At 44.0% G+C, this 27393-nt stretch overlaps 1 protein-coding gene across 2 annotated transcripts in view; it reads right to left on the bottom strand.

Annotated features, from left to right (window-relative positions):
- LOC147727632 (phospholipid-transporting ATPase ABCA1-like) overlaps positions 1-27393 on the bottom strand; it is a 2839360-nt gene that overhangs the window by 462277 nt on the left and 2349690 nt on the right. For both annotated transcript variants that reach the window (XM_086961649.1, XM_086961650.1), the window contains exon 44: positions 7370-7476. In XM_086961649.1, the coding sequence (XP_086817775.1) occupies positions 7370-7476 (107 nt within the window). The remainder of the gene's footprint in view (positions 1-7369; positions 7477-27393) is intronic.

The following is a 27393-nucleotide window of genomic DNA, read 5'->3' as shown; positions in this document are numbered from 1 at the left end:
ATTAACTTTTAATGTAATATTCCTTGCTCTCATTGAGGCATAATTTTGCTAAATATATTTATAAAGTGCAATGGTATGACCCTTTATGTGATGAATATGGTTTCCGCAGTGAAAATGCTCACAAACATATTTAAATGGCCATTCTCCTAATTTTTGGATAAAGACAACCGTCCTAGGACAGTTAATTCTGATAGCTGGGCTGTCATTCAAGGAGTCTCATGCTGTGAAATGGAAATCGAGTAGATTGCTAACTGCCAGCTTGCCTGAAAGAAATTCAAATGTGAGCTACAAGTTATTCTGCACATGTAAATAAACGGTGCTTGGAAGCACTCAAAACTTTGTGATGACAAAGATGTATTCTTTTTGAGTGGTAGTGAAACGAGATAACCATTGAACTGTGAAGTGTGTGCTTCTAATTGTATTTGTATAGCACTTACTACCCCAGGAGGTGTTGAAGCAACAGTTTTGTGAAAACAAAAAAATACAATTGCTTGCAATCTGGGTATTACTAAAATGCAAGAATTAAATACTGACTTACATATTCACAGTGCTTTCGGTCTCAAGCTGTGACCTTCCAGCACTAAAAATGCATATGTCACTATTCTCCACTGCATCATCCAAGATTTAATTCTGCAGGTCTCTGGTTACACACAGACCGCTGCAGTGCATTAACTAATAAAGGTTCATAATGTACCATTGTGCAGTTCCCACTGAGTAACAACGTTTTATATTTATTTTTCATTTAAGCTACGCATTAATTTATACATAGCTACCTGGCAGTGAAGACCTAAAAATCTTATAGAATACACTATTTTTCTCATTATTTCCCCACTGTAAAAATGATTTGCCATGGGAATTGAGGGTGTTTATTGTTATTGATGATGAGTAACAGGTTTTAGAATTTTTCGCCAGGAGGGCGACTTACACCTATAAACTATAAAGGGAGTCTCGACATCAAGAAGTTTGAAGACCTCTGCATTAGACCGAAGTAAGAAGTCACTCAGAAAAGAGCTTTGTGAATCCCACGCTTGATGTTTATTGCTGTGGGATATGAGGCAAGTCTCTGTATTATGTGGTTTTAAAAAGCTGAAAGATGTTGTCTGTTTCAAAGGTTCAACTGCAGCCTGGCTTTGAAAGCTTTTGTGAGTCTTTGAGAGCAGAGAGAGAGAGAGTGTGTGTGTAAGAGAGAGAGAGGTGAACACGGTGGCATTTTAAAGTAGAATTCTGAAAATATGATAATACTTGGCAATCTTCGGCTGGGCACCATGCCAAGTTTGTTTGATGGGGAAATGTAAAGGGTAACCATGTTTTACAATTTATATATCTGTTTAATTCATCTTTGAAGAAAGTACTGTTTAACTGGCACCATGTGCAGGAAGGGCCTGTGGCCAACCCTACTTTTTGGTATGATGGTAGGCCAATCAGATGCCATCCTTAGTTGTAATAGTCCAGGTTTTTTACATCTGCCCTGACAATTTTCTGTAAATTCTATTCCATTGTAAAACACTGTTGACCAGGGCACGAGTCAGGGTTACACGCAGGTGCACAGCATCCACCCACTATTTACACAGGGTAGACGCCATCCCCCTGCCAGGAAGTTGGGCACGCAGAAATATGCTGAATGTGTCCTGGTGTCATTTTCAGACACCGGGACACATTCAGCACTGCCTGCATGTTGTCTACTTTCAATTCCCTATATAAAGGGTCGGAGTCTAATATCAACAAAATAGGAAAGAAATCTCAAAGTAGTACTTGTTTTCTCATCAGAAATGATTTCATTTTTATCAAAAGGCATCAATGTAGCTCAACAAACAGAGAAAAGATTCAGTACATTCGGTGCATGTTTATTTAGCACATCTTGTATTTATAAACTGCATGAATTTCAACCCAGAGGGTAGGTGATATTGCAATTAATGCATTGGCAATATAAATTCAGAATCAACACATTTCTAAGTATTTAAATACACTCAAAAACATGTCAACGCGCTCAAGGTGCATAGAGGAAAAGGATTAATTAGAAGGGATGGGTAAGTGGGGGTGAAGGTGGGGACCGGGTAAAGGTGGTGTGACTGAGTAGAAATCACAGTGAAAGATGAGAAGCCTTTACAGCCTATATCGATCAGAAGGTTCCAAAAGACATTCTCAAACATAGGTTACGTAATCATCCATTATTTTGTCCTATGTTCGGAAATATGAGGAGTAATGCTAGTCGACGTTTCGACCCCTGAAAGGTGCGGGTGATTCAGAACCTCAGGATGGGGTCTTCATCAGGACGTTGGGTTAGAACAGGAGCGCCTATGAATAATGCAAAAACCATAAATGTATATTGTACTCCTATGTATTCATTAGAGCACTCGAAGGTAGACAAAAAAGTTACCTACTTCGCATGCGGCCCGTTTGGGCCTGCAGCCTGGGGACCTTCAAAGGTTCCTTAATGATGCGTGGAAATCTGTAATTAAGTGAAGGTGGTATCAGTAACAATGTAGATGATCCACCTGGGATGAAGCGGACTTACGCTACATCCACAATGAGAGAAGATAGAAGGGGAAGAAAACTTACTGGTAGCTTGTCTCAACGTGGTTCAAACTTGTGGGGTTCCGTCATTCACTGGACCGGCCGGTCCGTGGTGGAACACCTTGTCTCTATCTGGAAGTAGAGTATCAAACTAAGTTGTGGTGGTTAATCTATAGTTCCGCGCTAAAAATGTCACAGGGTACACTAAGAGCGCATTATATTAAAAGCAGGGGCCACCTGTCTACGTATTGATCTGCGTTTAACATGCTCAAAATTCTAAGGAATGGGTGTCCGAGTGGGCAGTAGCGCACCCGCGGCACTCGGGAAAAGAACTGGCAAGATTTCAGGCGTAAATCGGGACACGAGTCCCACTGAAGAAAAACGCGAGAGAATCTCCATCAATTTAGGCAGAGTCTGTTATTCGCGCTACACTGAGGTAGAGGCCTGGGTAATGGCTCACCTGTCCGTAGCGTTAATCTGTCTCCTGGCTCTCCTCCGGCTGTCAGCAGTGAAATGAACCGCGAGGTGCCGGCGCTAGATGCTACCGGGAGGCTCGCCCTGCTCTGGCCAATCAGCTGCAGGTTGCTCAGGGAGTCTCGAAAAAGATGTGTAACTCTATTCTTAGGGATCGTGATTGCTATGCAAGCCTGCGACCCACGGGAGGCCATTGTAATACGGACTTAACCCATTGTTTGCCCGAACAGTATTAAAAGCATGGTAATGCGGTACGCAGGACAGTGAACAAATATTGGAACATTGTATCAGAGACCCTTCAGATGCCCAATCCACCAATGCATGCTTTCAAGAAAGCAAAGAGCATCAGAGACACTGTAGTACGTTCGATGCTAGACAACCCTATTGCTCCCACAATACAATCAATGTGGAACCTTCCTGCCATCTTGGGAAATCACAAGTGCGGAAGTTGTAAGGCCTGTCATTTATGTCTGGAAACTGGAACAATAACACACAATGGATTGTCCATATCTTTGAAAACCTTCACGAACTGTAACACTGAGGGAGTGATCTATGCTATCTTCTGCCCCTGCAGGATGATATATATAGGCCAGACGAAACAAAAGATTAAGAACCGTGTGCTACAACATTGCAGCAGGATCAGGTGCAAAACGGTGGGAGCCCCCTTGGTAGAACACTTCCAGGAGCACTCACACACACCAGAATCAATCAAGTGGGTGGTGATTGAGAAAATTACGCTGGGCCCACGGGGGGGCAATCTCAACTCTATTCTAAATGTGCGCGAATGTAAATGGATGCAATTTTTTGATTCTGTAAAAACGGGCCTGAATGAACTGGAAACTACTTTCTCCCAGATGGCCCTGTTAGATCCAGACTGAACTACTGATCAGAATACATAATACATGTGGTTTATCCTTTGAATACACGTATCATATTTGTTGAGATGTATACTGTATCACGCTGTGCAAACTCACATGGGAATAAGGCATATAGATGTAATACTCTTGTGCAATTTGAACCAATGCACTTTAATTGATATGTACACTATATAAATTGATGATCTACTTCTGATGTTTTTGAAGCACTAATCAATTGTATAAACAATGCTGTACATGACTTTATACCACTCTCACATCAAGTCGCGCCATTCTTAATGTCTTACGGAGATATCCTGTTTCTGAACCATGCTTTTAATACTGTTCGGGCAAACAATGGGTTAAGTCCGTATTACAATGGCCTCCCGTGGGTCGCAGGCTTGCATAGCAATCACGATCCCTAAGAATAGAGTTACACATCTTTTTCGAGACTCCCTGAGCAACCTGCAGCTGATTGGCCAGAGCAGGGCGAGCCTCCCGGTAGCATCTAGCGCCGGCACCTCGCGGTTCATTTCACTGCTGACAGCCGGAGGAGAGCCAGGAGACAGATTAACGCTACGGACAGGTGAGCCATTACCCAGGCCTCTACCTCAGTGTAGCGCGAATAACAGACTCTGCCTAAATTGATGGAGATTCTCTCGCGTTTTTCTTCAGTGGGACTCGTGTCCCGATTTACGCCTGAAATCTTGCCAGTTCTTTTCCCGAGTGCCGCGGGTGCGCTACTGCCCACTCGGACACCCATTCCTTAGAATTTTGAGCATGTTAAACGCAGATCAATACGTAGACAGGTGGCCCCTGCTTTTAATATAATGCGCTCTTAGTGTACCCTGTGACATTTTTAGCGCGGAACTATAGATTAACCACCACAACTTAGTTTGATACTCTACTTCCAGATAGAGACAAGGTGTTCCACCACGGACCGGCCGGTCCAGTGAATGACGGAACCCCACAAGTTTGAACCACGTTGAGACAAGCTACCAGTAAGTTTTCTTCCCCTTCTATCTTCTCTCATTGTGGATGTAGCGTAAGTCCGCTTCATCCCAGGTGGATCATCTACATTGTTACTGATACCACCTTCACTTAATTACAGATTTCCACGCATCATTAAGGAACCTTTGAAGGTCCCCAGGCTGCAGGCCCAAACGGGCCGCATGCGAAGTAGGTAACTTTTTTGTCTACCTTCGAGTGCTCTAATGAATACATAGGAGTACAATATACATTTATGGTTTTTGCATTATTCATAGGCGCTCCTGTTCTAACCCAACGTCCTGATGAAGACCCCATCCTGAGGTTCTGAATCACCCGCACCTTTCAGGGGTCGAAACGTCGACTAGCATTACTCCTCATATTTCCGAACATAGGACAAAATAATGGATGATTACGTAACCTATGTTTGAGAATGTCTTTTGGAACCTTCTGATCGATATAGGCTGTAAAGGCTTCTCATCTTTCACTGTGATTTCTACTCAGTCACACCACCTTTACCCGGTCCCCACCTTCACCCCCACTTACCCATCCCTTCTAATTAATCCTTTTCCTCTATGCACCTTGAGCGCGTTGACATGTTTTTGAGTGTATTTAAATACTTAGAAATGTGTTGATTCTGAATTTATATTGCCAATGCATTAATTGCAATATCACCTACCCTCTGGGTTGAAATTCATGCAGTTTATAAATACAAGATGTGCTAAATAAACATGCACCGAATGTACTGAATCTTTTCTCTGTTTGTTGAGCTACATTGATGCCTTTTGATAAAAATGAAATCATTTCTGATGAGAAAACAAGTACTACTTTGAGATTTCTTTCCTATTTTGTTGATATTAGACTCCGACCCTTTATATATGTACCTACTTTAATTGACCTAGGTCGAGGAGTTCTCAGGGTCTACCCCGTTGTAACTCACTACTTTCAATTCCCAGCAGCAATGTGTAGGCAGCGAGAGAGCTTCTTCTGCACCTCCAGCTGGGTGGAAGTTAAGGCCATCAGGCCTCACTTTTTGTTTGAATGTCCTGACTGGAAGCGGCCTGGAACTTCAGACTTCAATGTAAATGCCACAGACGGGAAACAAAGACACACCGCTTATCTCTTCACAGGTATTTAAGAGAGGCATTGTTTTGCCTTTGCTCAATCCCTGTATATAAGAGCGTGCACTGTAAGAATGTCAGGTGTGTTGGTCTGTCCCAGTATTTACACAAGTAACAATTTCAATAGCACTATTTTCTTTCTTTTATAGCATTATGTCAGAGGTCTTTACGTAACATACACATTATACATTGACAATAAATCATATATATGTGTAAATCAATGTACAAGATGAGTTACATGAGACAGTGAGATTTACAAGGTGTACGAGAAGCATGTCCTTTACACTTCACTGTAGTCTTTTAGAAGGATTACAATTTATGAACTGCAGGTAACAAAAGGATCTCTGTTTTAAATGCGATAACCCACTTTCCTATCTACATAAAATAAAAATCTGTCATCTGCGTGTTATATGATGTGCTTTGCAGGAGACACATTTACCTTCTCTACTACTTCAAATCTGGGACTTCACAAAACACAGATTTCCCCAGCAAGTGCATTAACTACCAGAGTTATTTCACCATTATTACTATTCCATGAGATTTACTGGGCACCTTCACAGCAGATGCCTTAACCCAATTAGATATTTTAAAATGTAAACTTTGCAACCAATTAAGCATAACATCTACTACTATGGTTCTCCTTGTTTCCAATTTATTTTTGGCAGTGCTTCAAAAAATAAATGTATTAGTTGAGGCCCATATTTTGCGTCGGGATTGCGCCACTTTTTTGGGCACAACCCCAACGCCAAATCTTATTTGTTGAATCTCATAATGCGCATAAATGTACTCATGATATACCTGATAAACATGTGTGTAAGATCTTAATATCTGATATCGCTTCTTGTGATGTCACTTCCAGTGAGGTCACATTCTGCGATGTCACGTGCAAAGTTACGCATCCTGACATGCGCTGTGATGGCACGCGTCATGATATCACTTGCATACTGCCTAACCTGGTTAGTGCCCCCTAACTCTTTTTTTACGACTGGTGCCCTGCTGGCGGCTAAGCAAAGGAGAGCCTGGGCCATCATCTTCAAATGTACCAGTGCAGGGTAGGTTAGAAACACTTTTCAGGAAACAACTCAAATGACACAGATATTGTGCGTCAAATGTGTGTTGAACTTCCCCCAGTCTATTAACACAACAATGCTAAATTTGATATCTGAGTGCCTTCTTTGTCGTCCGTTTTCTATGCTTCTCTGACTGCTGTTCAAATACGCCATTTGTGTCTCCTGAAATTGTAGTCCTATTTCTATGTCAGGGACGTGCATAATTACGTTTCCTAATGATAAAGAATAAATACAGTAATATCATTTTTAGGACGTCAGGAATTAAATACCAAATGACGAAAATTAGCAGAATATTTGCATAAATGTGTACGTCCTTCTTTAACTTTGCCACCCCTGAGAGGCTTCTTACCTGAATCCATTGACGAACGCATCACCGCCAGACACGGAAATATCTCCGGTCAGCATTTTGAAGGTTGTTGTCTTGCCAGCTCCGTTTATTCCAAGAAGACCGAAGCACTGTCAGAGGGAAACCATTAAAATGATCGGTTTATCGCAGTATATTTTATCATGACAAAAATATTTCGGGCGCTCATGAATACTGCACGAGGGTAACTGATTTGCAGTCAAATTCAATTGCCCTGAAATAAAGGACACTCTGATCTGTTATCGGCCGGTAAACAAGGGCAGCATTATTCATGCGCGAAAAATGTACACATCATTTTACCCATGATTCATTTACAGCATTTCGCACTGATTAATAGCGTCCCCTCGCTCTCGGCGAGTGACATCAGAGATTAAATGGCGATCGTTCTGCATATCACAATGAAAGACAATATTCAACTCGCACAGAAAATTGATTAATCCAGGAACCTAATTTGGGAAATTGTTTCAACGTGCTAAATAGGTTTCCAAATGCTGGAATTATTATCAGGTGCTGATTCGCCAACATGACTTTTTGACTTTCACTCCAGACCTCATTTAGTGAAGTGGTCTCTATTGTGTTGGCAAGCACTGGCAGCTATCAACATTTTGAACAGGTGCAACACTGAACCTTGGATTGCCTAGTGTCTGGTGCACCTACAAAACCTTTTTGAAGAGGTTGGACCATGGCTGCTTCTAAAGTGTATAGTTAGTTACGCTGTAGCAGGGATGCTCCAAATAAACTATGACATGCTAGGTGATGGTTACTTCTCAATATATAGAACATTAATGAATTAACAAATACAGGAGGTCTCCACCTGATAGCACCAGCACTTTTAGGATGGTGACTTACAAGAATGATATAAAATCTTACATATTCACTAACTGATCCAGCTATACATTCATCTCAGTGACGTAAGGATCCAGTCCAGAGAACTATCTGTAACCTACATGTCACTCACACATTAGTGGTATATATTCTGTGAAAGCTAGCATTAGTCTGCCATTCCAGATCTGTTCTGTGGGAATTAGAAGATTGCACATATTGCCTTCTGTGAGAGAGGGAAGATTGTTTTACTACTGCGATGCAGTCCTGGTGCTTTGAGGAAGTAAAGCTGGCAGTGCTGCTGCCCAATTTTTACCTGTCCTGTGATGGGACAGTCTTGTGCTGATGCTACCCTTGCTGTACCTGTCCTCTGAGGTAGGAAGTGAGTACTGCTTCTGCCCAAGGTGTACTTGTTTTGTGAAGAGGGATGTTTTCAATGCTATGCTACAGCTTATTAAAATGCAAAGGATATTTTTGAATTCACTTGCCTAACATGCCCAGGCTAGTCAGAAGCTTTTGTTGGACCCAGGGTAAAATATAGTTGAGGGGGGCCTGACCCAGCAAACCTGATTTCAATCACAGCTTCACTGCTTGACCAAACTCTATGACCCGTGGCAATTTAAATTTCCTTCCATTGTATCATTTTCCATGAGCATCTCATTTGAGAGCACCTTGGAATATTTCAGTTCAGGATTTTCACTGTACAAAAACCTCTCTCCTATATGGTGTAATAGAGCATAACGTTGTTTCACCTATAACAACAATAAAATATTTGCATATGTGGCACAGGACAAATGACATGCCTCTTGGGTCACTAATAAAATTAGAAAGTGATACCCATCCTGGATCACAATTGCACAATGACTAATCAGGAAACCTGGTTTCAATTCTAGCTTCTAAGCTTGACCAAAGAATGTGACCCAAGGTGATTACTTTTCTACCCTGGGCCTGCTTTTCCGTGATCATCACATCTGAGATCACATTCAAATAAGTCAGTTCAGAATGCACATTGAAAACCATCACTCTTGTGTATGATTTAGTAGACTATAATGTTGCATCATCTATAAACATAAAGGCTTATATTTAAGAAAGAAGACAACTGACTAGCCTCTTGAACTGTCTCAGCAGAAAGGTTATGAATCACTAATTCTAATAAAGGTCAGTGAGCGCAGTGATATAATCAAAGGTGCTAAAGTTCAATCCAAAACACAATTTTTTACATTAAAGTTTGCAGCTCTAAATAAAGTGTCTGTCACAGACATATGAAGCAGGGCATGATATTCTAGCTGAGCTAAGAGCTGTTCTACTCAGTTTCCACTGCACTCCTTTTCCAGACAAAATGCAACACAGACAAGGCACTTAGAATTGTGGGACCCGGCCATTACCTCCTTGCTAACACTACCCTATTGGTGGTGGTGGCTGTTAGAAATGGGAGTCTCTAGTTGGCAAGGGCTTGCAACTTTGTCCAAGTAGGGACCCTTCTTCCTAGTCAGGATAAGGCAGTTACACTCCTAAAATAACCCCTGCTCACCCCCTTGGTAGCTTGGCATGAGCAGTCAAGCTTATCTCAGAGGCACTGTGTAAAGCATTTGCACATAATCAACAGTAATACAGTGTAAGCACTACAAAGGGACACCACCCAAGTTTAGAAAAATATCCAATATTTTTAAATACTTAAAACAAGACCAAATCCAATAAAAATCCACAATACAGTACTTTAAAAATAGTTCATTCGCAAGATGTCTTTAAATTGCAAAAATAAGTTGAAAACACAGTTTGTATGAGTCGGAAGCTCGGTTCGAGCCTACTGCGATGCTGAAAACAGTCTTGCAGTTCCAGCTGACCGCTTCGGTACGGCCCAACAACAGCGTGAACAGACTCGTTAACAGTACCTTTCTTAGTATTGGCATTCATCGCGGTTCCATTGCAAGGTGGAAGGGGCGCACAGTGCGGTGTCCTCTTGATGCGGTATGAGAAGCGGCTCAGTGACGATTATCGACACGGGTCGGTGAGACCAAGGCTTGCGGTGCAGGGTGAGACGGTGCTCGATGGGGTGCTGGCAGGTTGTGGGGCAGCTGACGGAGCAGGTCGTGGTGTCCGTTGCGGTTACGGTGCAAAGTGGAGGCGGAGCAGGGCGCAGTGTCCTCTTGATGCGGTGCAGGCAGCAGCTCGGTGATGATCGTGCAGACGGCGTAGATTATACCAAGGCGTGCGGTGCAGGGCGAGACGTTGCTCGATGCGGTGCTTGCAGGTTGTGATGCAAGCGACAGAGCCGGTTGGCGGGAATTGGCGCTGGCAGAGCCGGACAGCTGTGCGTGAGGAGGCAATCACGGGTGTTGAGCCAGCGCCGACCATGTCGGTGAGACTAAGCCAGTGAAGTGAAACGAGGCGGTGCGGGCTGCGATGCCTCTCGATGCGGTGCAGGCGGCAGCTTGGTGATGATCGGGAAGACGGCGTCGGTGTGACTGATTTTAATGCATGATGTGAGTGAAAGAGCAAACCCTCACAAAATATGCGACCATAGTTTACTTTTGGAAATGCACGTGCAATAGGCATTTTTTAAATGGAGTAGCTGCTCTTGTAAAATTTACAAACATAGCTTATGAAACAGCTTCGTAAAATGGTAAAATCTGGATGACAATTAGCAAATCCCGCATTTTAGTCAGTAGCACTTTGTGTGCTAGGGTTTTAAGCCTACGGTGAAATTGTAAAAGCAAAACTACAAGACCTACAATACAACATGTCATTGGATGAAAAATAAATAGGTGATGGTATTCTATGTTGTACTGCCAAAGCTCATAGTCATGAAATGCAAAATAAAATGTAGGTCCTGGGTTTCTGTCTTTTTTATTGTAGGTAATCCTGTGTTAAACAGCCAGGTGGATGAGAGGGTAGAAATAGTCTTTCAGATGTAAATGTGTGTATCACACTGCTAATGGGCTAACAATAACACTTCATAGAAACATCCAAACTGCGCCATTTACCAGAACAATGCCCGTAGCAGTAGTTAGGCATGTCTAGAAACTTACAGAAAGGAAAATAGTGCTCTGTTACCGCCATTCCTGAACACACACTCGGTCTAGAACTTTGTGTAATTAAGTGTTGCGTTTACAACACCACTGTGAAATGCCCTGCGTTGACCAAGTGCAGCACATGCTGTAGGTCCTGCCCCGCGAGAGCCGCCGGTGGTAGGGAGGGCTATTAAGCTCAATACAATAACTAGGCATTTATCTTACAAAGAGAATATGTGAAACATTCTATCAAATTGATGTAAACATTAGAAGACAACTAATCCGCGCTGTTTAGGGATCAACATAAAAACAGCGTTAGCACATATGGTAGAGGACAATATAGATCCATTGATCTCCAAACTAAAGAAGGACTTTTCACGTTAGTCAACCTTTGGCCTGTCCAAATGGAGTAGGATACAGGTCTACAAAATGAACATGATGCAGGATGCTTCAGACACATCACACTTGGTATAAACAGTGAAGTGATTGTGGTAGGAGGCAGATAGATTTAATCTGCTTTATTCGGCTGATAAACGGTCTAAGCTCACATCTAACAACATTATAAAGACAACAATACACACTCACATGGCAAAAAGGACACAATGTCATCAAGGAAAACTGTACCATTTTCAAAAAGGCCCCCATTTAGGGCAACTGTAAACTTCTTTCATAGCAGGCTATGAGCCATACTGGCGGAGCTTCATGCCCAGAGAGTTCAGAACAGTGGATCACATGTTGGCGAGTGATAGGCTAAAAACCTGTGGTGAACTACAGGAGACACAAACCCCCAGCCTTTACATGTTCTGAGACTTCCAGAGGCTATGGCACTGCTTGACTAGATCCCTAGTACCACTGCCTCCTAACTTGACAGACTCTACACTTCTACATTATATCCACAAATGGGTTTAAATGTGTTGCATTAGGCATTTCTAAAGTGCTTAATGACTACTTCTTCTTGACACCCATGCCATCTGCACTACAGTCTTAGTAGTTGACCCACCTACAAATAGAGTACGAAGAGGAAGACTGGTCAGAATTTGTATTGAGGAATGAGAACGCACTTAAAGAGGAGCATCTTAAAATGAACTATTATACATTTCTACATTGGTGGAACTGGTACCTTAAGAGACTTGCTAGAAGTGGGAAGTGTACGAAATTGAATTATTCCGTCATGGGAGTGAAACCATACTCTAGCAGCAATCAAAACCCTTGTCAGTGTGAACCACAAAAGTGACTAAATTAACCTGTACCTAGCCCTCTGGTAGCTTGGCACAGTAGCAGTGAGGCTTAACTTATAATGTATTAAGTATATAAGCAATACACAAACAGTAATAAAGTGAAAACACAACACAAAAAAAATCACGCACCAAATTTGAAAAATAGAGAACATGTTAATAAGTAAAATTACACAAAAAAATATTAAATCTAATAAGTAAACTGGATTTATGAATTTTTAAAGTGTTTAGTGAAATTTAACGCCTAAAAGATCAAAGCGCCAACCACTTTTATCTGGTGGCGTCAGACCGGGGCAAAGTTAAGGCTGATTTTGGTGGAGTACGGTCTGAATACAGCAGGTGGATTGGGCCCGGTCTTGGCTTACTTTCGGACTTGGAAGAAATTTTGAAGAAAAGTCCAGGAGAATGTGAGAGTTCAGTGGGGCAAGGCAGCAGGCTGTGCCTGAGGAGGAGTTATAGTCGCTGTAGATTGCTGAATGAGGTCTCGGGGAAGCCGTCGACGATGGTGGGAAGAACCTCTGAGTGAACAAAGTCAGATTACAGGGAGGAGGAGATCATTGTCATCGACGGTGAGCCTGTTGCTGTCGGATCCTGTGAAAATGTTTACCTTCAGACTCAGACAACAAATTGAAACACAAAAACTTTCAATAAGATAAAGCAGCAAGCAGTAGTAAAAGAGGTCTCCAGGAGCCTGGAAACTGTATCTCGGAGGTCCCGCTCAACGTGATTTGCTGCTGCACAGAAGAACGTAGCAAGAGCTGCTGCAAAGCCAGGCTGACATGCAATGCATCTTGGGTGGCTCTGGTGGCTGTTAGGCCCCAATCTTCTGTCGGCTCTTCTGAATACTTTTTTCTGGATTTTCTGCTAAGGTCCAAGTTTTAGGGGGCACTAGGTGGCACACACACAAGATGGTCGCACAACTGTGAGGCTCCTGCAGCCCAGCTTGACTATCCTCTCATTTATCCTGCTTTAAGGCCCCACAGCCGAGTTAAACTACGGCCTGTTGGAGAACTAGACCCAATGACGAATCGCTGTGAAAATTAGCTGGATTGGGTGGACCCTGCTTCTGGCGTGGAGGCGTGAAGATTCGGACGAGGGTGAAAGGTGGAGCATTGTGACTCCTCAGCACGGCCACAAGAACTGGGAGAGGCCGCTGCTCCACACACGGCGGCTAGGCCCTGGGACGTGGGTCGGGCGGAGGCGCTGGAGGTACCTGCCCGACTTGCCTAATCAGCCATCGCACTAGCTGCATCACTGGAGGCACTGTCTACCTGTTGCCTGGAACGGACTGTGTCCACAGCACTGAAGCTGGGGAGGACAGGTAAGCGAATGCGCAAGATAGGCGCTGAAGATGCACTGGGCTCTTTTGCGGTGCGGCGAGCACCACCATCAATATTCTAATTGGGGCTCCGGCAAAAGGTGACGACTGGAGTATTCGCGACACCCCTACTGGCATTAGAACTGGTGAACTGGCACTGGGCTGATCGCACGCCTCTGAACGCTGCACCGGTGGGGCTCTGAGCGCTGGAGGCCTCCTGCGGACGCTGCACTGCTCTCGCTGCACTACGGGTGTAGCTTCAGAAGTGAAGACTGACCTTTTTTATCTCGTGCACTGTCTTGCAGACGTGATCCTTTCTCTCTGTTGATGGTAGCGGGGGACGGGGCAAGTGATTGCGGGACGGCCATGTAGTTATGGCCCCCTGTTGACTGTGTATAGATGCCTGGGTGCTGCTGGGCGCCATTTTGTGCAACTGAAAATTGGTGGCGCAGTGCACTCACCCTATGTGCACTGATTCTCGCTGGCCTGGGGATCAACTGCTGGATGTGGCGGTAAATGCGGAGGTAAGGCAGGAGACAGGACGGCTCTCCAAGGGTGCCCTTTAATCTCTACTAGACCGCGCCGGCTTGTGAAGTGGGGCATGCTTTGACAATATCCAGAGGATGACTGTCTGCGGGTGAGTGGGGACACATCTGTGGCGTGACCCACTGTACTCTCTGCTGACTGGAGTCTGTTTGTGGCAAAGTGAGCGTGGCAAAGTGAGCGTCTGGGGACGGAGAGACCCGAATACTCTACTCAACTCATTGCTGGCTATCTGGAGAGGGTGAACCCTACCTGAAGCCTGGGTGCACTGTGATATACCCGCTGTGCCGCTGTCTCTGCTGGGCTTGGGCCCCACCGGCCATTGTGAAAGTGAGTTGCGACAGCTGAGTTTGACGAGCAGTCCGTAAATACAGGACGCCATGGGCAAGCAGGAAACCCGACAATCAAAACTGAACTTTGAGGTGGCAAAAAGGGGTACGCGTAACATGCAAGAGGGTCAGGATCTGGACGGGAGGGATGAGATCCAGGCTGGGGCGACTGCACAGAACACTGATGTACAAAGTATACTTCAGGAGGTGCAACAAGGATTCGCCACCATAGTGGACAAAGTGGATAGAATGTCATCGCCTATGGATGCCTTTGCGCACAAGCTGGCGGGGCATGAGGACCACATCAAGGAGGCGGAGAGGCACATATTGGACACTGAAGATACGACAACTCGAGTTTCAACACAAGTCGCTCACATGGATAAACTCCTGAAACTCATTGCAGCGAAAAATGAGGACTTAGAAGCGCCCAGTTGGTGCAATAATATTCACATTCTAGGTATCCCGGAGTCCACGAACACAGGAAAAATGGAGGAATATGTGGAGAAACTGTTGCTACCATCAATTGGAGTGGAATCATTCTCCAGCCAATTTATCTTAGACATGCGCATACGTCTCTGGGGCCGTGCCCGCCGCCAGGCAGCACACCACGTCCTATAGTAAGTAAGTAAAATCTTTATTCGGTTTCAATTTACATGAAAAACCATAAAAGTATTTACATCTTGCATTAGGTCATTTAAAATACATTTTAACAAAACTGGTACAGATTTAATGTAAATTAATTTAGAATTGGTATCGTTGTTCCTTAGTCCAAGTGATCAGATATTGTTATATTAAAGATTTACTCTGTGTTTAAAAATACATTTTAAAAAAGTACTCACAGTTTTACATACATGTTCGGAGCTTAAGAATTGCAACCACAACATGGCAGGACGACATTTTCTAAGACCTAAAGTTCTCAACAGGGGGATTAGCTAGAGCTTGCGATGTGCGGAATAGTACTTGCAAAGCAGTACGGTGTGAATCGTTGACTGTTCGGATGTTTCATCACACGGACATACCGTTAAGTTTTCTTCCCAGCTATTTCTATTAGGAAAGGCTACAACCCTGTGAAAAATGTTCAGCCTGAATCTTGCTAATAGAAAGCGCTCAAATTGTGAATCAACATAAGTTAGATAGGGTTCTATTTCCAATGTGGTCATAACCGCTAAGGAATGTTGTACAGTGGTTTCTTGATCTCTAAGGTGATACGTAACTCTTCAAAATGGCTCAACGCCCTTGCCTTTAACTCTTTCTTTGGGATTTCAGCAATTGTTGCGGGGTTGGAGTAGTACTCAGCCATCCCTAAGTCAGTAAGAAGATTTTTTACGTATCTTAGCCAGTCTATTTTTTCGACATGGTCCTGTGCCATGCAGTCTGCAACAATCTCTTTAGTAAAAGTGTTTTTTGTTGACACCCAGATACGGCGCCAGAGAAGTACAGGTTCAATCTTAGCCAAGTCCTCAATATGGGGCATTCCCAACTCTGCGTGACAAGCAAAGGTAGATACTCGTTTTGGGACGGTCAGTAGAAATCTCATGAAGGTATTCTCCGCTACCTGCAAGGCTTTTGTATTTTTATGGCCCCACAGGCCCGCCCCATAGAGTGCGATGGAATGGCATTTAGCTTTATAAATGTGGAGTAGTTCAACTGGGGGCTTTTTCTCTAATTTCTGGGCGAATTTCATAAGTGCCGCTATGGAGCGCAAAAGTTGGTGTTTACGGGCTTCTATAGCCGCTTTCCAGTTAAGCTTGTCATCCATCATGATCCCTAAATAAGGGTATTGGGGGGTTGATTCTAATTTTTCGTTATCGAGGTAGATACTCTTTCCATATTTCTTTGTTTGGCCTGCCACCATAACATATGTCTTTTTTATATTTATGTGAAGATCTAGATTGCTCATAAATTTGGCATAGCTGTTCAAGGCTTTTTGTAGCTCTCGTGGGGTGCGTGCTAAAATCACCGCATCATCTGCGTACAAGAGCGCGGGCACCAGGCGGTCTTTCACGCGAGGCAGGTCCAAGCCCCCCTTCAACATCTCTACCTCAAGACCGTTGGTATAGAGGGAGAAAAGAAAGGGGGCCAGGACACAACCCTGCCTGACGCCGTGCTCTACTGTAAAGGGCTCTGACAGTTCACCCCGTACTCCAAAAGGCACCCTGGAGGATGCGTTAGAATAAAGTTCTCTAAGGAAGGTTACAAGAACTATATCTATTCCCATGTCGATCAGGACTGACCATAGTTTTGCGTGGGAGACGCAGTCGAAAGCTACGGAAAGGTCGACATATACCATGTACAGCCTTTCGCGCTTGGCCGACACATACTTTCCCATCATCAGGGCAAGGTTCAGGGCTTGTTCCGTTGTCCCGAAGCCCTCTCAGAAACAATACTGGATATCGGAGAGGGTCCCGGTATCATCCTATAGTAGCAAGACTTTTTTGAACTACCGAGATAGGGACATTGCACTCCGGGTGGCGAGAAGCAAACAAAAATTGCATTATGATGGCAATACATTTTCCATTTATCCAGACTTTACTCCCACAGTCCAAAAGGAAAGGCGCAAATTCATAGATGTTAAAAACAAACTACGACTGGCACAGATTGAAAATGCGCTACTATACCCTGCACGCCTCAGTGTCACTCACCAAGGCTGGCAACGTTTTTTCATCAAGCTACAACAGGTGAAAGAGTTTCTGAAGCACTTGAAACATGTGAATTGCACTAATGGAACACCAGCATTGTCGCAGCAGTCTTCTTCAATGGGGGCGAAAAGATGACTCACAGTGACCATGTGCATTGCTATACACAGTTTGCCAAAAGGCGGAGTGAGACGAAAAAATAGTCTGATTGTCGGAACCACTTCGTGGGTCAAATAACTGTTTTCAAATGTTGGGCCAATCTAAGCTCTACCCACGACACGCTGGGCACCCTCTGCCCTCCAGAACCCACTTGTTACATCTGAAGTGGACTTTTGGGGCAAGGTGCACCTGTGCTGCCACCTAGAGGTATCCCTCCGCAGGTCTTCCCCTGCTGATTGTCATCGCAGGACTCTAGCAGTAACTGTTTGGGTTATAATGTTCTTGCTGGGGATAGGGGAGGGGGGTGGGCAATTATTTCTGACAAGTTGGGGCTGCTTCAGTGGGTGGGGGTGGGGTTCTGTGGGGATTGGTCTAGTTTAGGTATGACTTTTGTTGAGCAGGATGGTTTTCTTTGCAATTGCATGTGGATGTTGTGTGCAGTGTACTTTGAACGCGCGACGCACAGTATAGAGATACAACACGTATGCACCTTTGCACTGGGCTATGTCTCATGGGCATGGACCATGTTTGTGATAGGCACGCTGATCAATTGCTGATACAGACTCTGGGAAACTGAATATTGCTACATGGAACAAAAGGGGGCTGGGGGATCCATGGGAAAGGCGACACATAATTGCCAATTTGGACAGGCATCGAGTGCATATAGCAATGTTGCAAGAAACACATTTTCACCCTCAAAGTGTTAATAAGTTTGCATGTAAATGGGTGTACCACAGAATTTGTTCATCCTACTCGTCTTTTGCGAGGGGGACAGCCATACTTATTAAAAGATGAACACGTTTCATCTGGCCAGGGCTTCCTGGGATGCGCAAGGGCAGTACTGTCTGGTGTGGGGGTGATTGGGGTCTGAATCGGTCTCCCTGGCCTGCTGCTACGGACCGAATGTGGATGCCCCCGATATTTTTACCTCCTTGTGCGCTAAGATTTTTGAACTAGGCTCTAATCATATAATCTGGAGAGGGGATTTTAATGATGCGTGTAACTCAAATGTTGACAGGTCTCACCCTGTTGTATAGGAATTTAGGATCCTACTGTAATTTTCCAGATTCATGCCCTTATATAGGTATAAATCACCATATCCTTATATAGCCATAGAAATCATAACCATATTTAGACATCGCTCATGCAGTCCAAATATGGCATGGCTACTTCCACTAGTTCCGAAAATCCACAACGATTTCTTGTAAATCTCGGCTTCAGCAGCTAGGGACTTGAATATTGAATATTGATTTATCCAAGAACTCATTGAGTTTTCAAAGAACTGAGACTCTTTGATGGCGTTATTATGTCCACCTTTACATCAATCTCAGCACCTTCAGGGTATAAATATGCCTACACTTGCCTTAGCCAACGCACAGAGGTTTGGACCAGTTCAACTATCTACTTGCCCGACGCATCCTGCTACAGCAAGTGCCGAAGGAAGACGACCGTCCAGCAGACTCACTGAGAGAGACGCTGTCTTTTCTCTTGCAGAGAAATCCAGCTCCAGTGTTTCCAAGCTACCCATTGCGGGTTGTTGGCAAATCAAGTCCCAAGCCTGACCTTCTTCATTCTAAACCAAGGTACAGAGCTGATTAGACCCTTAGAGAAATCTTGGATAGATTCTTGGCAAAGAAAACTAAATTTATGCTACACCTCACTTACTCCTTCCCTCGTACTAGACTTAGGTTAGGTACATCGGGGTAGGCGTATTTTAGACGCACCAGTTGAGTATTTCTTAGCCTCTGTTATTTATGTATGTATTTATCTATGGTCTAGGAACCATACAATGCTCTTACAGTATTATTTTATCCTACTCTTTTACCGTGCGCATTATACTTTGAAACCAGTATTACGATTGTAGCAGTTCATTTCTTCTGCTTGAGAAAGAAGACTGTTCAATAAATACCTTTTATTGAAAACGACCGTCTCTCTATTTCTCTGAACCTCTGGTGAAACGAAGGATGCACGAATGACTGAGTAAAATATCTATTTATTGTTTCCACGACTCTGAAGATCAGTTTTATCTTGGGGAAACAAAGTTGTCATGTTTAGGCGGTTGTCAGAAACTAAACCCTTCTTGTGAATTCGAGAAAGATTCTAGTGACCTCTGAGCTAGCTGGCACTCACAATTAAGTCTAATATATTTCGATAGAAACCTAGTAGACATAAGTCCAACGTCACATCTATAGGATATATTATTCCAATGCGCTCAGCCTATTGGGAATATTGGAACTACACTTCAACCCTGCCTCCCATCACTACACCAAAGCACGCACTGCCCTGCAGGACACTCTAACTTCTTATCAGTTGATTGATGCCTGGAAGCACACCCACCCCCATGGGTTAGAGGGAACACACTACACTGCGCAAGCGGCCACTTGGGCGAGGCTGGACTATTTGTTTCTGTCCAGAGGGCTAGGCCCAGCTATATCTCAGGTACAACACCTGGCCGACACTTACTCGGATCACGCTCCTGTCAGGCTCACACTTTCCTTATCAGATTACGGCCCCCCACGAAATAATTGGAGATTACACACCCCTATTCTCTTGGATACAGTTTTCCAGGAGGAATTGCGGGAAGAAGTGGGGGATTTCTTTAAGAGGAATAAGGACTCTGTCGAGAGAGTGGAAATTATATGGGAAGCATTCAAGGTTACACTTCGGAGGTACTGCATATCAAAGGGTTCTGGAGTACTAAAAGACATCACTAACGCACTGTCCAAATTGGAAAAAGAGCTTAAAGCGATGGAAGCGAACCTGGCCTCAAATCCGGATAGCTCCACCTATTCTAAATTTAGAGAGACGCTCACTGAATATATGGAGTCAGCGAAAAGGGAAACATGATTCAGGGGCAGGTACTGAATGGCTCGTCGCTATGGGGAGGGGGAGAGGCCAGGCAAGTCATTAGCAGACACGATTAGGAAGCCACGTTACTCCAATTATGTGTTAGAACTGAAAGGTACGAGCGAGGTGGTCTACAGGGACACCGCAAGCATACTGAATGCTTTTACCTTTCATTATGCTCAACTCTATACCACGAACAGGACAGGTAGTTTGAACATGGAGAATTATCTAGAAGATGTGACACTAGGCTGGTTGAGCGATGTACAACAGAAGTTTTTATGTGCTCCGTTCGAATTGGATGAGGTCCAAGAAGCCATCATGCACATGCAATCTGGGAAGGCAACCTGTACAGATGGCATCCCAATAGAGTTCTATGAAACCTATATAGAGCAGATGGCCCCCATACTGCGTGAGGTGTATGAGGACTCCTTGGTGCCTCCCACCTTCCATGAGAGAGGCTCTCATCATTTCGCTGTTGAAACCTGGAAAATCACCCCTCCAATGCGACTCCTATAGACCACTGTCCCTCCTTAATTGTGAGGCAAAAATATTGGCCAAGCTCATTGCCACCTGGCTCAGCTTGTTGATGGAGAATATGATTCTCCCCGACCAGTCTGACTTTGTACCCGGAAGGACCACCTCCCATAACTTAAGAACCCTTTTCACCATTTTAAATAATGTCTCTCCTGAATTACCTTTGGCAACTGTTTTTTTAGACGCCACAAAGGCTTTTGACTCAATTGAGTGGGACTATATGTTCGGGGTGATGTTGCGCATTGGTTTTCCACCCCATTTTCCTCTCCTGGATACAATTATTATATCATTTACTAACTGATAAGGTACTCATAAATGGGTGTGTGTCCCAGATGTTCCCGATCACTAGGGGAATCCGACAAGGTTGCCCCTTGTCCCCCTTATTATTTGCGCTTGCGGTTGAGACACAGGCTGCAAAATTCCTGCAACATCACAATGATAAAGCGTTACGATGCAATATGAGGCAGATACTCTTATCCCTATATGCGGATGATATCACTTTGTATGTTCGCGACCCGCAGCAGAACCTAGACCCAATTCTTAGAGAGTTCATTGTTTTTGGGGAACTGTCCATTGTCAAAATCAATTGGAGTAAGTTCTGTATTTTTCCTTTAAAGACTGCAACAACTCCCTTTCCGCTGGACTATCCCTTAGAGGGGTGTGATGAAGATTTGCAATATTTTGGCATTCGTGTCACTAGGGACAGGGATGAGCTGATGCGCCTCAATTATGGCTCAGCGCTGACTCACAAAACGGACTGTGTTACCCGTTGGATTACACTTACTCTTTCAATGGCTGGACGGGCGTCCCTGATAAAAATAGTGATATTGCCCCAGCTGCTCTATCTGTTTTTGAATATTCCGTTCCATCCAGGGGTTTCTTTTTTAAATCACTCCAGTCAGAGTTGACGCAGCTGGTGTGGGGGGGAGCAAGCACCTGAGACTGCAGTGGAATGTTCTTACTAGGCCTTATTCCCCAAGGGGGACTTGGCATACCCAATTTTGAATTATATTACCTCAGTGCGCAAGCCCATTATGCATATTACTGGGTGTATCAGCCGCGATATATGCCTCAAGTGGCGGCGGAGCACTGGCTTGCGCACCCCATACCAATTGAAGGAGCGTTGCATGATATTCCACCTCTTAGAGTAAGGGCGCCCACCGCTGTTACAAGCACGGTCACGGCGTGGCATCGCATAAGTCGAATATTGGACACCTCGCTGCTCTATTCCCTGCTATTGCCTTTCACATACCACCCGAACATGCCTCTCCTCCAGGAGATGATATTTCACAAGTTTGCGGAACAAATGCACATTAAGACCTGTATCATGAGGGCCAATTTCGCACAGCCGAACATGTCTTTCAAGGCACACAGCACACACAGATGGATGTTTTCTTATATATGCGTCTTAGACGGGGCATTCGCTCTATAACTCCGGAATTTTCGACTGAACCCCCAACACTTGCTCCCCTACAACTAATGCTTTGGAAAACGACACCCAAGCACCTTGTTTCCCTCATATACCACACTGTGCACACACACAAAAAGAGGAGCCGGCTGCACTGGTCCACATGTGCTGGAGTGCGAAGCTGTATTGAGTTTTAACGGGGTGCACCCTAAAAACTCATGGACCTGGGTTAATAAGTAAGTACAAGGAGAGTGGTCCGAGTTTGCGCAATTATTCAGCAGATATTCTGTATTACTCCATACAGACGTTCACCACATACATGTATCATTATTCATTGATAAACAAAGGGAACAATAAAGCTTGTAATATTCAAAGTCTGATTGCATTTATTCTTGCAATCCTGTAAGTTGTAATTACTACATCACAGAAATAACTTTTGATCTTCAAGGTTTATAAACGTAATTTTCAAATCATTACATCGATGGTGCTCTCAGTGAGGGAAGGAGGGAATGTGATTGAGTTTGTGAGGGACTGGGTAAAGGTGGTGTGACATTGATAGCATCACATTAAAATCATTAGGCCTTTACACTAAAGCTAGTACACATGTTCCCTAGTCACATCACACATAGGCTAGACAAATCCATTTCATTGAGTCCTGTGGTGTGCTGGGTTGGTGTAGTCTACGTTTCGACCCCTGTATGTGTTTAAGGGTTATTCTTGCCTCATGTTGGGGTCTTTGTCAGGACAGATAAGAAATGGGAGCACATTAATGCAACGGTCGGCCTCTGAACCGTCACTGCGTGGGCCAACGTAGGCTCCTCAAAGTTTTGGGCAATGCTCCTGTGGCCGAGCATACAATTTCAGTCATTTCACTCATGTCACGATTTATGGAACCAGTCGATAACGATTTCTTTATTCAGTGCGCACCTGGCACCATTCTGATCATTGTCGGCGTTTACTCTGCCATCAGGAGTGCGGAGCTGGGCTTTGATGTGACGGATGAACAGTGGGAATTCTACTGCTCCCAAACTGAACAGGTATCGGCCAGCAGCAGACAGCGTATACTACACTACAAGTTCTTGCACAGATTCTATCATACCCCGGCCTGAATGCAAAGACACAATTTACGCACTACAGATCAGTGCAATAGGTGTAACGCCCCAGGAGCGGATTTCCTACACTTAGCGTGGGAGTGCCTGAGGATACATGACTACTGGAGACAGGTGTTTGAAGCTCTAAACTTAATGGCACACTTTCACATTGAACCTACACCACTGCTGCCCCTGTTGAGTTATGTAAAGCCACTGCAGGCTGCGCATCGGAAATATGTGGCTCGCTCGCTGCTCATGGCCAAAAGATGGGTGGCGTGTCAATGGGGAATTGGAGGGCATCCAAATTCAAGGACTGAATAGGAGAAGAACCATTTGGGTAGTTAGGACTCATCCAAGCAGAGGCCAGGTACAGGTTTCGAAGTCTCTGAAACTTTTTAAATCCCTGTTTGCTCATGTAGGAGGCCTGCCAACTAGACCTTGGAGTCACTTTGGTGGTCCTGGGTTCAAGGAGTAGGTCCTGTCCTCCTTCAATTATCAGGGCATCAAGGGTGTCCTTCCAGAAATAGGGCAGCAGAGTAGTCTTTCTGACAGCAGAGCAGAAGGCAGTCCTTCATCTGAATCTTCTACAGGTCAATGAGTGTACTGGACAGGTAATTCAGGAGGCCCAATATGTATTCCTCTTGCCAGCCTTTAAAGGGGGACATCATCTAGGCTACTCTCACATCTTGTTCTGGAAAGCTCTTTCATCCCCCTGCTAAGGCTCCAAGAGGTCTAGGGTGAAAAAAGGCTAGTGTCAGGTTCCTTTGTGTGTGTCCTAAGACAGCCCTTTGAAATGTGAGTGGGGCAGGGAACAGCTCAACCCACAGCTATCCTGGAAGGATGGCCCATCCTGTCAACACCTAGTCCCCTTTTTTCTCACTGTCTGGGGGCAATGCTAAGCTCTTCACAGTCATGTGACCCAGAACACTGGCAGCAGCCACCACATGTTCAGGACAGGAAAATGCCACCTTTCTAAAAGTGCCATTTTCAGAACTGTGTCGTAAAATTTTACGTTACCTTTAAAGAGGATTTAAACCTTTTACATGCAATCCTGACATCCCTAGCTGTTTCAATAAAAAGTTAGCATTTAATACATTTAATGCCGTAACCCAATGTCATCCAATGGGAGAGATAGGCCTTACAGGAGTTAAAAACCAGTTTAGGAGTTTCTAACTGCCAAGAAATGTAAAATGTAAAATACACCTGTCCAAATTGTTAAGTACAATGCATCCTGCCCTGTGAACAGTTTAGGGCCCACCTTAGGGGCAGCTTATATGTATTAAAAAGAAGAGTTTAGGCCTGACAAAAGGTTTATTTTGCCAGGTCGAATTGGCAGTTTAGAACAGCACTAGTGTCTGCAATGGCAGGCCTGAGACATGTTTTAAAGTGCTACTTTAGTCTGTTTAATTTACGGGCCCTAAATATATGTAGTACCAAATACTAGAGTCTTATAAGTAAATTAAATGTGCCAATAAGTTGTAGGTCAATTTTAACATGTTTTAGGGAGAGAGCATAAGAACTCTAACATTAGTTAACAGTGAACGTGCACAGAGTCCTAATGCCAAAAATGAAACTTCAGAAAACAGGTAGGTTGAAGGCAAAAGGTCTGGGGGTGACTCTGCTTAGAGGGTCAAGTCCAACAGAATGCTACCAGGAGCATAATGTTGAAGGTGAAATAGTCTATGTAGTGATATAATCTATATCCTATGGAAATGTCCCTCTGTTACACAACATATAGAATATGAGATAAAATGAGGAATGTGTTCGACATCTCTGGCCCACTAACAAGTCAAGCCGCACTCCTGCATGAGTTGACCACCTACCCTGAAATCATGTACCCTAAAATCTGGTGATTTGCTACAGCATATGTGGTGGTAAACTATACACACTCCTGTAATCGATTATGGAGGACTAACATTTACCCTGGCACTAACATATGTACTCACAAAATGGCCTAAACCGCAGCATATGAACAAGTGATTTATTGTTTGAGCGATCAAATGGACAAATGCCCCTATGACATGGGGCATATTCTGCACAAACAACAAAGACTGATAAATCCCCAATGGGTGCTCACGCTTGTATGTATAAACTTACTAGCGTTCTTACTACCCCAAAGGGAAGTCTGGCATTTACAAGAGGAAAAGAGAAAATTGGATACTCTGAGTTAAATAAAAGTGCTTTGCAAGTTTTGTGGTACAATATTTTCAAAGTTAAAGTGTTATTTGATGCTATCCTTAATTACTATTGAGAAGAGGCTGGATTTGATGTAGCCGTTCATAAGTTCCAAGGGCCTTATCCACAATAAAGTGACTCATCATGGTACGGCAAGCCATTTGGCTGTGCCACACTGAGTCACTTTCAAAGCAAAGGGATGCCACATATTTACAATAATATGTTGCATCCCTATGCTTTCCCAAGCACTGGCACACAACTGGCTGCCAGGCGCCAATGCAGGCACATTTGCACACCATGGTGCAAGGGTGTCTACATTTCAGGGGAGATTGTTTTTGTGCAGGAAGGGACACCTTCCTGCACAAAAAGAATCACAAGAGGAGATCTTCTCTTTTTATGTGTGATACAGAATGCAGCACGCAAAGAAAGAGTTAAAAATGAGGAGAAATGAAACAGTTTCTCTTCCTTGGACCTCCCTACGCCTCACCTGGGGAGGCATAGCATTCTGACGCATTCCCAGGCTTACAAAAATTTGTAAATCTGGGAATTGCGGCAGATGACATGGGTGTTACGTGGGAACACCCATAGCAACACCCATGGCAAGCCCCTTTCACTCAAAGTGATGCATAAAAAGAGGAGTTATTTAAAAGGACATGAAAAGCCACGCAGTGTGGCTTTATGATTCCTTGTAAATATGGGGCAACAAAATGCACCACCAGTGTGTCACAAAAAGTTATGTACAGGTGGAGCAAAGGGGCTTGTAAATAAACCTCCAAATCTTTATTAAAACATAAGCAGACCAAATGTGCTATTCCCCTTCTCACTTTGCAAGCTAACTTATTGCCCCAACCTTCTTAGATTCCTCTCCAACATTCTTTGAAGAATCATTATATGTAAGAGTGGCGGGTAAGTTGATCACGGGGCTGATGCCTAATGGAGTCTCTCAGGATGCTACTAGGTCTGGACGTCCAGGTCTTCAAAGACTTAGGGTCCTGTTTAAATGTTGGCAACAAGCATACTCTGCGCAACGGCCATAGTGTGCTTAAAGCCAACATTATGCTCAGTCGGGAGAATTTCAAAGTAGGGGACCATCTTTGACCACTAATCTTATGTGCAACATGATTATGGGCCGTCTGAAAATTTGCTATATGTCTGTCCACCCATTTAGGATGGATGGACATATAGCCATTGTTAGACATTAGGTTTCTGGTTGGAAGAGGTATGCACCCTGTCCAAGCAGGAGCCACAATCCAAGTCATGGTAAGTAAGTCAGATGTACAGCATAAAATTAACCTGTGCTCACTCTCTGGTAGCTTGACACAGAGCAGGTAGACTTAACTTAAGAGGCAATGTGTAAAGTATTTGTGCAACACTTCAAACAGTAACACAGTGAAAATTCCACAAAAAGACTCATACCACACCAGTTTAGAAAATGAGATTATGATTTCATAAATAAAACAAGACCAAAACGACAAAAGCCAATAAGGAGAAGTTGCGATATGAATTTGGAAAGATTAAAAGTGAAAAATAACACTAAGAAGTAACAATCGCCTACAAGGTTACCTCGCCGTGCTGGACCGGAGCAAAGTCGTGATTTCAGGCCAACCTCAATGGAGCGTGGGATGGATATAGGAGCCATGCAAGGCCTGCTGAACAAAAGTAACTTGAGCTTGGTTGCAACAGCGAGATGAGGGATGCAGCCGAGAGATGCTTTGGTGTCTATCCCGCAGAGTAGGTGATACGTTAATTTTCTCCAAGCAAAAATGCCTATACGCTGGTTCCAAAGACAAAGTGCCAGCTTCAAGATGTGTTGGTTATGAAGCCGATGTGCAGGGTTTTTTCTACACTATTGACAGGATGCATTGATCGTCTCTCCTGCAGTGGCGGAGATTCGGTGATTT

Source organism: Lissotriton vulgaris, chromosome 3_1 (assembly GCF_964263255.1).
Source record: "Lissotriton vulgaris chromosome 3_1, aLisVul1.2, whole genome shotgun sequence".
Taxonomy (NCBI): Eukaryota; Metazoa; Chordata; class Amphibia; order Caudata; family Salamandridae; genus Lissotriton; species Lissotriton vulgaris.
This window is presented reverse-complemented; position numbering and strand designations above follow the sequence as displayed.